We start from the raw sequence: 16,930 nt of genomic DNA, 5'->3' as shown, positions 1-16,930 counted from the left end.
CTTGTTTTCTTGATTGGTTTCAAAATTGCAAGGCTACTGAGTTGAACATTAGTAGTCGTATTACCAAAATGGGGTCGACTGTTCAACGACGGTTATAAAATAAAATAAAATAAAATAAAATAGCCCATTGTGCAGCTCTAGTGCGACGTAAATAAAAGTACCTATCATCCGAGATTTCCTGAACCAAAAGGGTTCATTATAACCAGCATATTCGCAAAGGTTGATATTCTACATCAGTTCATTCGTATCAGTGATACGAATCAGTCGATGGATATATACGCTGTAGGCAAATTGTAGAACCCTACTTTTTGCAAATAGTCACAGACATTTTGCAATGCGATAGCCAAATTTAAAAAATCAGAAGTGTCTAGAACAGTATATCAGTATCGCGACTAGAAATATCTATCTGTCTAGTATTTGAGCTTATTGCAGTAAACCATTATACATGTCAGTCTAATTTGAAAAAAAATTATTTCTGGGAGTTTGACGCCAGCAATTTTCAATAAGCACAGAGTAGTGAGGGCTTATTATAAATAGCTTTATAAAAAGTTTATTCCTATGAGAGTAAGTAATTGACTGAAATAAAAATACTGAAAATTTCTCCAATTCTCTCTAAACTGCGCTAAACTATCGCATTGCAAAATTTCAGGCGGCGTTTGCAAGAAGCCGAATTTTACAATTTGCCTGCGGCTTATATATTCATTTCATTATTTTGATCCATTGTTAATACTGATTTGCATAATCGATTTTAATCTGCTGACTTGAAAGTGAAAAATAATTTTATGAAAAATAATTTTATTTAAAACCAAAATTTTTTTTTGTATTGTGTTAAACGTTCTCAATATTACCACTTTTTCTAAAATTAAAAGCAGAACTACAGGCATTTCAGTATAGTTCTAAAACTTAACGAATGTTTTAATTGTAAAAATGAAGAGTTTTAAGGTTTACTGCCTCTTTGCAACAAATTCTGGCTGTGTTTAAATGTTCGAAATTCGAGCATCGAAGAATATGTTAGGATAATATAAGTTACATTAGCGTTATCCTGTCGTTAAAAGAGCAAAAGTATAGACCTTGAAATTTGTCATTTGCTTTTAAAAGTGGTCTGTAATATAGAAAGGCCATGAACGCGAGTTCTATTGCACCTAGAAATTTATAAAATAAAAAACATTTTTCAACAAAATGGCTGCATATTAATGAAAATAAAAACTTATGTAGCATATGCGCATTCTTCTTTTATTTATGCTCCTGTATTGAAACATTTAGGAAAAAATTTTAATTTTCTTTATCACTCATTAATTTACTGTATTTTGAGTGCTCAGTAAAAATAATGAAAAAAGGTATCTGGTGAAGGCGGTCTTCTTTAATAGTTTTAGAAAGGTATCTATTGATGTAGATACACGAAAATTTCTCGACAAATCGCAGCGTCGCATGGAGGAAGAAAATAAGGCAGGAATAAAAAAGAGCAGGGTGGTTCCTCACAGAAAAGGGCACTTTGAGTTTTGAAAGGCTTATCACCGTAAAAATTTATCAAAATATGTAATATTTTGTAAAAACTAAATTTGATCCTCAATTTTTAAATTATCCTCTTATACTATTATATATCTTGCAGTAATTCTCACTCCTTATCGAAATAACAGAAAATTTTTAAGCTCTTGAAAAATAATAAAAAGGCAATCTAAAACACAATTGTCAGGATCCTGATTCCTCTCCCACGCATTTGATTGACCCCTTGACCTGAGGGTCAGAGGGTGAAGGACACTGCAGGTGTCGGCCCCTACATTGGGGGTGGAGAAAAGGACTGTTTCACATGGGAAAGAGGATTTTGTAGAGAGCAGATCAGTTTTGAACGCAAGAGCGGATTAGCTTTGAACGCAGAAGAGTTGAGTTTTGAGTTGAACTATGCGAGAGAAAGTATGAGAGAGAAGGGAGCAGCAGCGCTCCGGAATATTATATTCTCCAATTCATGTATCATTTTGTAAATAATTCTATAATCAAGAATTTAGTAATAAATAAGCTAAAATTGAAATAATCCGTGGTCATCCTTAGTGAGTAGTCTTTAAAAACGAACCAAGAGACAAAAGTGTCTCACAACAATCTCTGTGTATAAATGTATAAATTTTCTTCAATAAAAAAGTAGACTTGAAAATAGGGATTAATTGATATACAACTTTAACACTAGAAAGACTGAAAATTATGCCCAAAAGCAATCAAAATGACTGGATTGTGAATGCGCAAATAAATTTGTTTAAAATTAATTTTTAACACTTTTTATATTATTTACAGTTATATAACAAGTTATTAGTAAATTTATTAACAATAAAAATATTATATGTTGTACAAAAAGTCACAATATTCTAAGAAATTGTGTCATTATATGCATCATTGTTTTTCTAATTGAAATTAAAAGCAGTCAAAATGACTTCCTTAGGCAATCTAGCGTTAAAGCTTTATTTTAAACTGAAAATTATAAGAAAATAAACAATTAAGAGTGCATTTTTTAAATAAAAAGTATTCATCAGAAAAAAAGATGGTTAAGTCTAAAATGACTAAAAAATCATTAATATACTCCCCCCCTCCCAAATAAAAGATAAAATCTCTGGGGCTGAAAATCACGCGAATTTCAACTGTTTTCATCTGACTTATTAATTAGACAATACAAGAAGAAGAATGAAATTAAAAGTTAAAGTTGAATGATTATCACTAACTAAAAATAAATCATAAACAGGTGGTTAAGAAATCAACCTTCTCCTGAAAAAAATAATAATAAAAAGGTAGTGTTTTTAAGGGATGCGCGCATTTATAAGTATCAAAGGGCAGGCTGGGCGCGCCGCCCTTCGAAAAACTATAAGGGAGAACACTGAAAGTTTAGTTAAGGCGAGAAGAACTATACAAAATTTCTCTTTGTCGTTATATTTAGTTTTTTTAACTTAATTATTTATTACAAACCAAATTAATTTTTTAAGATGTTCTCTTGTCCATCGATAAAGTTTTACAGAGAGGTGGTTTATGTTTAAATTCATACCTACAATAAATTTATTTGAAGTTCTTTAAATATCATAAATATAATCTCGAAAAATTGGCACAACGTTAAACCGTAATATCGGTAACTTGAAACGCAATACGATTCAAATATGAAATCTCAATAAGGTGTAACAATGAACCATGTTTTGGCTCAAATTCATTCACAGATCATGTAATTCAATTCAAGAAGGACAATAATATGGCCATATTAAAGAACTTGAAAATATTTCACGTAAAAAAAAAATCAATTTGAATTTTGTGTTTAAGAGTCAACAATTATGATATCTTAAAATAAAGGATATGAAAATATTTTCTAGTCTAGAATATGTTTGATATTTTGGGAGACTCCTAATAGCTGATCTTAAAGACAGAAAAATATTGAGCTGAAGTACTATTATTCCCAACATGATTTACATCGTTTGCGTATTTCGCACTAAAGTGTCTTTTATTTCTCTTCTGCTGCTCAGAATGTTTAAGTGCAACGCATTATTACGATATTGTTACATTTTACAACTAGTCGTAAAATAAAAAATGGCGTGAGGGTCAACTATATATGTGATTCATAGTTTATTTTAAACACATTTTATGTCCTTTCTAACATTTGTTATATGACAAAGTTTTTCTTTATTACCAATATGCAATCCATATTTTTTTTTTTTTTAAATTATAATGATTTTCGAACATTGACTTTCAAATTTATTATGAAATAATTCTTTTTGGCACAGAACAAGGAAAGAACTTGGCAAGAACAACTTGGCACAGAACCCAGAACAAGCAGGGACCGCCCCAACGAGTTTTCTCCAGCAGAGTTTGCCAGATATAATATAATTACGAGACAACATATTATTAGGAATTTACACAAATGTAACATAATGTTACAAAAGTGTAGCAGTTTCGCGTCATAGTGTAACAGTTGACGTCATAGTCATCAATATATGATTCTAAGTTTTTACTTAAAAAAAAAATTTTATGCAATCCGTAGCATTTGTTTTATGACCAAGGTTTTTATTATCAATTCCTTTTACTTATTCACATTTTTATTTACATACATTTATTCACATATTTAAAAAATGCAATAATTTTGAACATTAGTATACCAACGCGCTTATTGTTACAGTAGCCCCTATTACATTTTTTTAAAAAGGAACGTTAATGCATTTATAACAGCTTGGATTTTGCGGTAAGGGGAAATCTTTAAAAAAAAAACTAAAGCAAAAATATCGAATATAAAAAAAAATTCGTAATTATTAAACAATTTCATGGAGAGTAAGTTTTTAAATTTCAGTTAGTGTACAAAACTTAAGGAAACGCGAATATTTTACTTAACAAATACGTACAAAACCCGGTGTAATAAAATGTTTACTACAGTTTCTTGATGAAATCTAAAACATTTTTCTTTAGAATTAAACATGTACAACACATGCCTAAACATAATATGCAACAATTTTTTTTAACAATTTTTACATTAATTGTTTTGAATTATGTATTGATTGCTCATATTATGTATTGAATTTTTATTAATTCTTATAGCATTTTTGATGTTTTGCTTTCTCATCATGCACATTTAAAATTTTCACTATAACTGAGTAAAAAAAAAATGTGGAAAATTTAAAGAATCTTTCTTCTAACATTATACAGCTAAAAAAATATTCACAAAATGTTACCTAGTATGTAATTAAAACTGTAATTAATTATGTAAACTGTAATTAACTGTAATTAACTGTAACTAAAAACTATTATTTTAATTGTACCGTCAATTATTTTTAGAACCTCTGTTACTTTTAGACCCTTTGTTATATTTACACCTCATTGTCAGAGTAATCCGATATTTCATATTCATTATTCAGCTAATAGAGGCTCTATATTGATTAAATCTATATTGATAGGCTCTATATTGTATTATGTCACTTAAACTAAAGTTTCAAACATTGACAGAAGTATGTATGTATAAATTCGTAAATGTGATGAAAAATTTTTTTAAAATGTGTATTAAATACATTTAGTTAAAATATTTTAATTATTATCAATTATTACAGGCATAATTAGTTTTAATTTTAAGCATTTTTTTCATATTGTAGGACATTTTTATAGTGTATTTCTTCACATTTTGGCGACGAAACAAAATCGACTGGGCTGAAATAATAAGATATTTATGTGTCATATAAAACTAACTGAATTGAAATTTGAATCACATTTCTCGCCTTTGTTATTAATATTAATAATTTTTCATTTGTTTTATTAATATTGATAATTCTTCCTTTCTTTTATTAATATGTAAATATCCTATTATTAATATTGATAATTTTTGTTGCAGTTACAACAGTTTCCGACTAAAGAGGGTAACGAACAGAAAATCTAGTTTTAAAATTTTATTTATTAAACAATACATTTAAACATTTAAAAGAAATGTTCTCCAATATATTGGGCTCTAGGTCTCACGTGTTTGTCAGGCTCAAAGTTTCAAGTGATTTTTAAACTCTCTAGTTTATTGGCAAACAACTGAAATTTTGAATGAGCATAAAATTCTATTTGGTGACAAATCCTACTTCTAACAGCCAGAGAATGATTGAAATTTCTGTCACCAGGCACTGGTGCTTCCGTAGAATTAGGAGTGTTCTAGCTTAGTGCTCCCCAACCTTTTTATCGTCGCGGATCGGTCAGTTTATGATAATTTTACTTCGGCCCTTTGAGAGGGGAGAGTTGATTGTTTATATTTTAGACTACTTTGATTTAAGATTTTTAATTTAATAATATTTAAATACGCATTCAAACCTCTCAACCTCTCGTCCCTGGAAGTCGCACAAATCCGAGTAAAAAACACCCTAGTAAATAGATTGTAAGTAACGTAATATTCTCTGGATGGCCTGGTACCATTTAAACCAAGGATCGGTACCGTTCGTGGCCCCTGGGATTGAAGACCACTGCTCTAGCTAGTCGGAAAACTGTCGAAGTTTTAATTACAAGATTGCACCTTCATAGACAGAAAACCAGTTTGTAAAAGCGTAGTGGTGATAATTTAGTACTTCCAGAATTGAGAACTTTCTAAAATGTGTAGACATTAATATGTTAATTATAAGGATCTGATGTCCCAAATCTAATAGTAGTTGCGTAAAATTCTAATGAAAAATGAAGGTTTATCTTCAAAACTCTTTTGTTTTAAACGTTAAATAAAATATATAATTATCAACTCTTAATTTTGCGGTACAGATTATCTGCATTTCTTTTTACCTTTTTTCTTTCAATTTGGAAAAAAAATATTAAACTGATAAAAAAAAAGTAAAAATCGTATAGGCTCACATCACTGTTTCATAAAGAGAAATCTAGCTCTAACCTGTCCAAATAAAAGGGGGAAAATCTTTATCTTGTTTATTTTCAACGAACATCAAAGTTAAATTTCTTTTATCAACAATAACCAATACCTGACACATTATTTAAGAGTGAATTTTCATAGCATGTCATTTAACTTGACATAAATGCGATAAATGAAAATGTTTAAATGTTTGTCCGTGGTATCGGGCTTGGTGCTTAATGGTTTCCGTTCTCTTCTGATGAAGGAGAGTTACAGCCGTTTCCGCTTGACAAATATGACAAAAAAATACTTAAATAACAAAACGGCCCAAAATTTTTTTGAGATTATGCCAGTTCCGCTGTCCATCCTAGAACAGTTCAGTTTTCGTTTAATTTAGAGGAACATTTTATTCAAATAATGAGATGTCTGGAAAATCCTTCATAAAATATTTTTAGGTACTACATTCGTTTCATGGGGATGGGAAATGCAGCGGGTAAGGTAAGTTTTACTCCATTTTAAGTTTTACTTTTCACCTTAAGCTTCACAATTTTCCTAGTTAAAAAAGTCAGGAGAAAAAAAAAATATGTTAAGTGATTTTCAGAAAATCAGCTTTTAGAATGCATTTAAAATACGATGGGAAATCTTTGCAAAACATTTTTTATGCGTGATAAAATATTTTACATATGGAGAAATTTGGAAATTTGAGTGTTTTTAAAATTTCATATAACATATTTTCCCTTTTATGAGCAAAACATTTTTTCCCCTTTCAATTTTCTGTTCCCTTTTTAACCGATCTCTGATAGTTGTACAGTCTTCTTTATTTTTCGTAGGAAGCAATATTTTTGAACTACATGAATAAGAAATACTTGATACGAAAAACGATCGAAATGCGGATTTCTAGTAAAAATCGAACTCGTATAGTTTTGTAGTCTTTATTGTTCGTAGGAAGCAATATTTTTGAACTACATGAATAAGAAATACTTGATACGAAAAACTATCGAAATACAAATTTCTAGTGTAAAATAAGAACCGATTTCGGATAGTTTTACAGTCTTTATTGTTCGTTGGAAGCAATATTTTTGAGCTACATGAATAAGAAATACTTGATACGAAAAACAATCGAAATACAGATTTCTAGTGGAAAGTAAGATTTGCTCTCGAATGTAAACGAAATACTTTGAGGAAGCACATGTTATGTGGTATTTCGAAAACATTGAGATCAAACATCAAATCCATTCATATTCAATGGATTTTAATCAAATCATCCAAATTCATTGAGAAAACATCGAAGTTGAAGTTTTAAAATTTCGTTGGAGAGTGAAACATTTTAAATTTTAAAATTTTCAGAAATATTTCAGAACAATGTTACGGTTTTCTGCGAATATATAGGAAAAAATTAATTTATGAAGTTCTTAAGTGGTAAAAAGTGGTTTTCAGCAGCACAGCACTGCTTCTCTACATTTTAAAACTGATTTCATAAGTTCATTAAAAATTTATATAAACCGTTTAAATGCCTATGTTCCCTTTTTTGGAACATGTCTCTAATTCAAAATGTCTAAGACTAGTAACTGAAATCTTTTATAATTGGAAAAACTGAATATTCTTATCAACCAAAATTTATTAATTATACAATTTTGTATATTATGTGATGTATATCTTCTGAAAGCAAACGATTGTGCATTTTTCAATAAAATTATCAGCTAACTGAAGAAAATATCCATTTAATTTATATGCAAACCAGCTACCCTGATTTTTATGAAGGCTCTTTTTCTATTAGTACTAAATAAGAGTTCAGCAAGAAAAGGTTAACATGTGCTTGCACTAATATTTAAAATATTTAGCACACTTCACACGTACTGAACGTGCTGTTATTTTAGCGTGCTTGAGTGATTTTAATAAAATATACACTAAGAACTTGGAAAGTGGCAATTTTTATGCAGGCTAATTAAATTCAATATTTCACTTTAGATTAACATAAAAAAAATTTTTTGTTTACCCCCGGGGTAGAATCGCAGCGACATTGTCGCAGAACGTTAGAGTTCTTGCAGAAAGATTTTTCTTTTGAAAAGTAAAAAAAAATTATTTTTCTTTTCTACAGAAATTTACACATAATATTTGTACCATGCATTTAGATAATTACTTTTTGATGCGCTTTACCCTCCCCCCACCAAACAAAATGCGAGAATATCACCCATAATATTAGAATAAAAAATTATTTCATGTTCAATTTTGAAAGAAAATAGTTTTTTTTTGTGAACAGCGCTTTTGTTATTTTAAATTAGTAACATGCATGTTTGTCATTATTAAAAGTATCTTGCAGAAAGATATTAATGCTAGACAGTTTTGTTGCTGATAGCTCGAAAAAATTTTGCCACATGGTTGTTTGCTAAGTATGTCTTTTAAAAAACCTTAGAAGAAATTTGTCGGGAATTGTTTTGCCTTTTGTCAGGAATTGTTGCATTCTGTAGAAATAAGTGCAAAAACTTAAATCTAATAGTCCTAAATAATTAGGATAGAGATTTATTAAAATTTTACATAAAAATGACAAAATTGAATAAATAAATCTCCAATAAAATAAAACCAGTATTAAAAAATAATTTTTACTAAATTTAACCCATACTCTCGATGACACAAAATCAAGAGGTTTAATTTTTGCCCTCTTCAAATTTAAATGCAAACTTTTCTCCGTTACTAAATTGAAGTTTTATTCTTTTAGCTTACTTTTTTTGCGGGGTTCCGCAATTTTTGAGAACTTGTAACCAAAAAGGAGCTTGATCGTGCATTATTTGATTAAATGAAAAAATATAGAGGTAAATAAAATAAGAAATGAACACAACTGCGAGTTTTTTTTCTTTCTTTCTGTACATTGTTGAGAAAGAGGGTAATTATAGTTTAAGTCTGAAATTCGATATTTCGTAAGCGGAACTGTAAAATTCATAAATAAATCTTCGACGCGAAATGTTTCTATTTTTCAATTTATTTCAAGTTTTACAAAGAAACAAAATTGTGATTTTCAATCGATTTTGATCTACTTTACGTTATTAAAATTAAAAATGTATTGATTGGTTTTATTTTTGAAAAAAAGCGTTTTCTTGAAAAAAATGACTTGTAGTTCAATTCAATAATTTCTTAAAAACCTTTTTTAAACTTTTACCGTTAAAATAAATAGATTAACGAAAAACGAAAAGTTAACAAAAAGTTTTTAATTTTTTCTCAAATGATACCAAAATCAGTAGGAAAAGTCATAAGTGCATGCTAAATATTTTTAATGATAATTGGCTGAATAAGGTAAAATAAAAATTTTAACTAGTTTCTGAATTAACTGAAAGAAAAAAATAATTTCGATTCATAACACATTAAATCGAATTAACGAAATTGCCATTTTAGTGTTGTGTCCATTTTACTGTTGAAAGAAATCAGGAAAAATGCGATGAAATGCATTACAGTTTTAATTATATTAATAATATATTGATAAAAAGTAACCCTCAATTATAAATTGATGTTTTGATTGTTGTTTTCGAATCCAGTTTCCTTAAGAATTTTTAAGTTTTTTCAGTCACATGACTTCGTCTTTCACTTTTAAGAACATTTTTAAGGATGTAAGCTATATTCTAAGCGTTAAAAAATATTTTCATACATTTTACCTTGGTAAGGAATGATGTTCCTTTTTTCTTAATTTGCATCAAAAGAGGTTTTTCAATATTTTACATAAATATTAAATCTTACAAAAGCTGTTTTGATCAAATTTTTCCCTGTAAATTTCTAGAACAGGAAAAATATTTTTTAAAAAGGCGTAATGACATATTATGGACAAGGACTATGGACTTGGGACAAAATTACTCAAAAGGTTTGATTATATGTTTGTAAACAACTTTTTTTTTAACACTTTTCGTTTAAAATATCGATTTTATTTTACTTTATAACCTCACAAAACTTGCATGCTATTTTTACCTTGCTATGCATAAAATATTGATTATTACTTTAAACTCATTAATTTTTCTTTTTGACATAATTTGTGAATTTTTTTTTATTGAAACGGCTTAATATGGTGAAAGTACTGTTGCAAAGAAATTTTTTCTATACTTATCAAAAATCTGAACGAAGCACGTTTTGGTCTCGTTGCCGTTTCAATTTCGGTTCCATTGCCATTTGGGACCCGTTGCCGCTCATACCCTTGTCATTTCTGTTTTTTGCTTTCAAATATGGAAATTTAAAAAAAAATTCAAAATTAAAATTATTTAAAAAAAATTATCAAATATGCAAATAATTCTTTGGAATATTCTTTACTTCTATATATATATTTATGTTTGGCTGCTGGCAGCTAAAGTTTCAATTTTGATTCCATTACCGTTTCCGTCCCCTTGTCTTGCCATTTCTGTTTCTTGTTTTTAGATATTAAAATTCTAAAAAAAATTTAAAATGAAAAAAAAAGTAAAAATTATAATTATTTAAAAAAATTTCCAAATATGCTAAAAATTCTTTACAACAATCTTTATTTCTATGTTTTTATTTTTGGCTGCTAGCAGTTAGCTTCGTTTCAAACATTTTTTTTCTTCAATGTATGGCATATTTGAAAAGTTTCTAAATTACACCGCATGTAGTTAGCCCAAAAATGCTTATTTATTTGTTTACCAAGCTTCACATAATACATTATTACGTAATAATTAACATAATTACGTAAATAATGGAATACAAAAAAAAGAATAGTTTTCTTAGACACTTAAAGAAGTTTTTCTCCAATTCATTAGAAAATTGTGGACAATACCTCGTATTCTTAATACGTAGTTTGGATGTTCGATTCCTCACTCAATAATTTTTAAATGCTTAACAGCCCTTTAAAATTCCTGATTTTCTGTCATTGGAAATAATAAATAAATAATTTAATACACTAAAAAAATTCTATTTAGGGCCATTGAAACATAACCTGTTTAATAAGAAAAAAGTTAGAAATAAAATGGAATGTCTATATCAACGAATCGAATTAAAAACTGAACTGAATCTAAAAGGGAACGAAATGGTAGGACAGAATCCAACTTACAATATAGGTGCCACCACAGAAAACCCCCTTTTTTTGGTCTTTAAAGTTAATCTCCTAAAATAATGAAACATATAATAAAAAAATTAAACAATAAAATTTGGAATATATATTTATCGCTTAATTTTTGTTTCTTGAAAGTTAAAGACCAGTATTATTAAAGCGTCAAGTTTGTGATGCTTGAAAACAAAAAAATCCTAAGCTGTAAACAATTATATAATATTGTTGCGCTAAATGGCTAATACATAATAGCTTGAGCAAGCTTATCTTAAAGTTGTATTTCCGGGAAAACTATGCTCAAGGTATTAATCCCAAGTCTTGTAAATTATTACAAAATATGCAATGCATCATGATCCAAGTAGAAATGAATCCTAAGTTTTGAAACTTTAAATGTATTACAAAAATATTGAAGTTTATTTTTCATTTTTGTACTCACGAACTAAACAGGTGTTCACCATTATTCACTGCAGGTCTTTAAAAGTATAACATGGATTTATAGTAATAAAATAAAACTGGATCGATCCTTTTTCTTTAAACTTTTCAAAAATACAATTTTTTTATATCAAATGTCAACCCGAATAAGTGTTATAACTTCTGATACATTTTAATACAATACAAAATCATCATTATGTAAATCAATATACTTTCTAAATTTTTCATGTGTGATTGATAAAACGAGTTTCTTAAAAATAACGCCCATGGTCCATGGCCTAAAGCTGCAAAAGTAAAATGGTAAAGCACTTTTTTTAATTTTTTTATTTGCCTTACTCTTTTATGTTTAGTCACTGTATCTAAAGGTTCAGTACAGTTTTTATTATTAGTTATTTTAGTTTAATATATCATACCTGCCAACTTTTAATCCTTGCGAGGATGATTTTCCCCAGTGGTAGTAAAATGGAATTTAAATTACAATTTTAGACAGAAATATGCGCTGTATTATGAAAAAGCTTTTTTTTTTTTTTATTTCCAATGAGCTGCATTATCGGTCCGTGCCGATGAGCAGACCTAGTGCGTTCTCCAGAGCTGGTATCCACTCTTTCAGGACCACCACAATGGGTGAGATATCGTTGGTCAAGTTAATTTGGACGTCTAGTTTCTGCCACACTAGATGGCGGCACCAAGACTATTTGGATGCTAAAGTGCACTTGGAATTTAATTTTGCCGGAAATACCAAGAGCCAATAAGGCACTCCAGGGATCTTTTACATGCCGCATAATCATACGACATGGCCGCTGAGGATTTTCTGCATCCCGAAAATCCGGTGTCTGGGCCGGGGATTGAACCCGCAGACTTGAGCTCAGAAGGCCGACGACAAACCAACTGCGCCACCCAGCCACACGACAGTATTATATATTAATGTATTTGCTTAATTTTTTTAAAAAATAGTGGTGGTCAAAAAGATTATAAATTAAGTTTAGAAATGCAAGGGATATATAGAAAGCATACATTTTACTACCACTTTAAATATAGAAATAAAATTTTACGGCAAGTGCGTAAAAGTTGGCAGGTATGATATATTCATTTATACTTATATTCATTAGTTTTATTTTAATCATACCTATGCATTTTGAACTTCAAACAGCCTCCCCCCCCCAGCAAAAAAGAAACATGAAAATTAATTTGACAAAACCTTTATGAATTTATAATTTTAATCAATGTTACTAATACATATTAATACAGTTTAATTATTAACTATATGATTACTTTTTTATATATATATAACCGTCGTACAGCCGATCCAATTTTGGGTTTACGAATACTAATGTTCAACTCCGTAGCCTTGTAATTTTGAACCAATCCAGAAGACAAGGAAACTCTTGGATCAGTACCCAGGAATACGAATACGACTCAGCTATACACACGTCCCTGCAGGTTTATAGGGTGGACCCATACATACATCCATTCATTCATCCACAGATCGTAATTTTGACCTGAACCAGAGAAAGATCAAGCTCCAATTCCCTACCCCCAGAGGCACGATATGTTATGGGAACATGGAGGACTTTGTGACCCGACAGATTTAACGTGCATCAGTCACCATTTATTACACGGGGAGTCTTCGGTCGACGGAGATCGAACCCACGACCTCTTGGGCCCACCCCCAACCAGGCTGTCCCGGCCCTATATGATAATTTGTCAATCTATATATCTTCTATCAATTAAAAATAAAATTTCAAAAGAATCGTAAAAGTAGTTTTATCTTTCATTCGGTTCGTTTAGTTTTTTTTTAATGGTTTCGGTGGAACAAATGGTACTATTTATCGTTGGTTGCTTATTCATTTTTTATGGTAATCTTCCTTCGAATTAATTTGATAGATAAACAATTTCAATTAATATTCGAGTTAAATAATATTTCATTTAAATCGCCTTATTTTTATTAGGTGGTCTTTGTTTTAAGAATTTACTTTTACATAGTTAATATATGTAAAAAGAAACACTATTAGCAATTAATTTAATTAGACTAAATATGCGTCTTGTAATTTTCTAAAATTTTCAACTAAAGTTTTTTTTTTTACAATATTTTCATAGTTATCTCTAAAATTATAAGTTCGAAGTCATATCATAAAAAATAACTAATAAAATAAATATGAAAAAATAATTACTTGCGGAAAAATAAAAGATGCGGGTTTTATCATGATTCATACAATAAAATAAAGATATTAATATTTTTTTAGGGTTTTTTCGATAACTTTCTTCGAATTGCAATAAATATCCACTTTTATATCCATTGTTGCATATACAGATACGGATTACTCGAAATATTGAGCCTTAAATCACTCCTGGCAGCTTCTTTTCTCTTGTCTGAGTGTTTCACATCGACAAACAATCATGTTCTCGAAAATTCTAGTCGTATTTTAATCTTTTAAATTTCACTGCAACCACCAGTCACGGAATATTGTAAGATTTATTAAATAAAAACTTATCAGGCGTAAACGTTGACGATTTGTGAAATGTAAACGTTTCGTGAGCTTTTTAAGTTGAAAAACGATAAATCGATATAACTTATACCGAAAAACGCCATTTTGTATTCATATTGTTTTTCCAGTGAGGAATGAGTCAAGCTAGCAAAACGTGATAATTGATGGAGGCAGGATGCATTCCATATGGGCGTTTTGCATTAATGAGCAACTGAAACTGTTACTAAAATGGGATATGACAATGCTCAACAAAAGGCCATCTGCATTCTTGCTCATCGTTTTCATCCCACAAATTCAAAACAGATGATTATGTTTTTGTATTTTCTATTACGCAGCTTTGTTTTTGGAAAGTTCACTTCACTTGTTGTTACTTTGACTCGTGACTTTAGACTGTTTTTTTGCATTATTATTTTAGTATTTTTAACTGTCTGTACTAGTGAGAGACAAACAAACGATTCACAAGGCCTCATAAAGATCGGGAACTTATGCCTTACGTCAGTGTTTCCCAAACTTATGACTTTTGTGTACCCTTTCCAAATTTTTTGTAACGCTGCGTACACTAATAAAAAATTAATGTATTTTTTTAAAAATATGTTTTTTTTTGGTACGAAGAATTGCTAATAAGTTTATTTGCATCAGAGAGAAGGATGATATTGTTTTTGCTGTGATAAAAAAAATTTCACAAAAGTTAAAAATCACAACTGGCTTTTGACACCACTAATTATTAACTGTTAACTCAGCAAAAAATAGTCAATACAAATATACGTAATCGTAAACTTTCATGGCTAGCTTTGTTTTAAAATAAAATTTTTTGAAATTTTTGTTTGTTGTAAGATATTTCGCATAAGAACGCGCATCCCCGCTAAACTGTTCCCGTAACCCTGGGGGGTACGCGTGCCACACTCTGGGAAATACTGCCTTACGTAGTAATTTTGTGTGGCTCTCTATACTGCAAAAATGTTGGTGTTTAATTGCACCATGTTTGGTGTTGAATTAACCTTAATGCATAACTAAGTGCAGATTTGTAGTTAATGTGCAAAAAAATTATGTAACATTGACAAATTACCAATTGTTTGAAAGAATTACTGAGATATATGACTAAAAATGTGCTTGTTTTCAACGCAAAATGTTTTTGCAATGAAGCTATTAAATTAATTCTTTTGTGCATGAAAATATGTGTCGTTTGTAAAAAAACAAACAAAAATAAATAAAAGCTTAACAGTGAAAAAGTAAATAAAAGTGATTATACATAACATTATTTTAGTTTAACCTAATACCAAAAATGGTGACAATTATTCATTAAAATTTTTTACAGTGTGCCTTCTCATACCTAACCACCAATTTTTCTCCTTTTTCAACATTCTGGTATTATTATCTAAGTATTTACAACTGTTTTTACTAGTGCTGGCCAAAGAATCATTTTCAAGACCCCATAGAGCAGGACTCATAAACTTATGGCTCGCCTAGTAATTTTGTGTCGTTCTCTACCTTCTCGTACCTAAGCAGCGTTTTTTCCCCAACATTTTTCCTTATTCTTCGAATCAAAGAAATACAAATACTGCACAGTAAACTGTCCAAAAGTTTACTTGAATCAAATTTCTTACCTTTCTTATAGTTTTTCATTGTAATTAAAAATTCTGACCAACGAGTTTAAACCTAATTATATTTTTACATACATACCGCTATGCGAACCCATAAAATAATTTAAATATTATAAGTGATAAAATTGTATTAAGTGTTGCCTACTTCAGCGGATCCAAATTTGTTCCATCTACGGAATCCTTAACAATCGAACTTCTTCTGACGGAATCTTGACTGTTGGAAAAGTAAATTAGCAGGAGTAAATATGCTGATAAAAAACCTTCAAATTAATTTAGAAATTTTAACTGTGACGAATAAACTGCTGTGTAATTGAAAAAACAATGTAAGTGCTTCACGATTAATTCCGAGAAAAGTGGCTTGACAATTGACAGTGACAGTGGTAATGACAGTGGCTATTTTCCTTGTACTGCTAATGCTATGAACGCTAAAATAGAATTTCAAAAATCTGATAAAACAAACTTTTTTGCAATATATGTATTGCAAAAAATATTTTTTCAACCATACAAAGGTGCCAAATATATAAAAATCTCCATTTTGAATCGTTTGTCACTTACGTTGATTTTTCAATCGCACTGCAGTATTGTCACCAGTGCCAAATATTTAGGCATCACACGAACAAATACCTTAAATTGGAATAAACATCTAACCAATGTTAGCATGAAAACTGAAGCAGCCTATCATGCACTACGACTCATTTTATCACAAAATACTAAGAGGACCTTAAACGCGAAGAGGAATATTTATATAACGTATAATCGCCCAATGTTATGCAACGCCTTCCCAACCTGGGGATCGCTTACAAAAACACGAATTAGAAAATTACTCCTCTTTGAGAATAAATTCTTAAGAAGGATAACAGGTGCTCCCTGGTTTGTGAGTAATAACAGAACGTTACATAATCACTTGAAGATAGAAAATTTAGACTACTAACTTTAAAAATTGAACGCGTCATTTTTCAAGGAAGCTACCAAATGCACAAAATGCGATTTCAATCTGATATTTAATTTCGTATTAATTGATGATAATTCCCAATTTAGTCCTGCATCTGCCCTTAAGTGACAGAAT

At 29.6% G+C, this 16,930-nt stretch overlaps 1 protein-coding gene across 3 annotated transcripts in view; it reads left to right on the top strand.

Moving 5' to 3' along the window:
* LOC107436903 (inositol-trisphosphate 3-kinase-like protein) overlaps window positions 1-16,930 on the top strand; it is a 134,359-nt gene that overhangs the window by 74,458 nt on the left and 42,971 nt on the right. The window contains exon 1 of one of the 3 annotated variants that reach the window (XM_016048729.4): window positions 6,524-6,808. The exons of the other annotated variants lie outside the window; for them this stretch is intronic. Coding sequence (XP_015904215.2) covers window positions 6,782-6,808 — 27 coding nt within the window. The 5' untranslated portion in view covers window positions 6,524-6,781. Of the gene's footprint in view, window positions 1-6,523; window positions 6,809-16,930 lie in introns of those variants that run through there. 3 annotated transcript variants of the gene reach the window in all.

The sequence above is a fragment of the Parasteatoda tepidariorum genome, chromosome 5 (genome assembly GCF_043381705.1).
Source record: "Parasteatoda tepidariorum isolate YZ-2023 chromosome 5, CAS_Ptep_4.0, whole genome shotgun sequence".
Lineage (NCBI taxonomy): Eukaryota > Metazoa > Arthropoda > Arachnida > Araneae > Theridiidae > Parasteatoda > Parasteatoda tepidariorum.
Note: the sequence above shows the minus strand (reverse complement) of the source record. Positions and strands in the feature narration are given on the sequence as shown.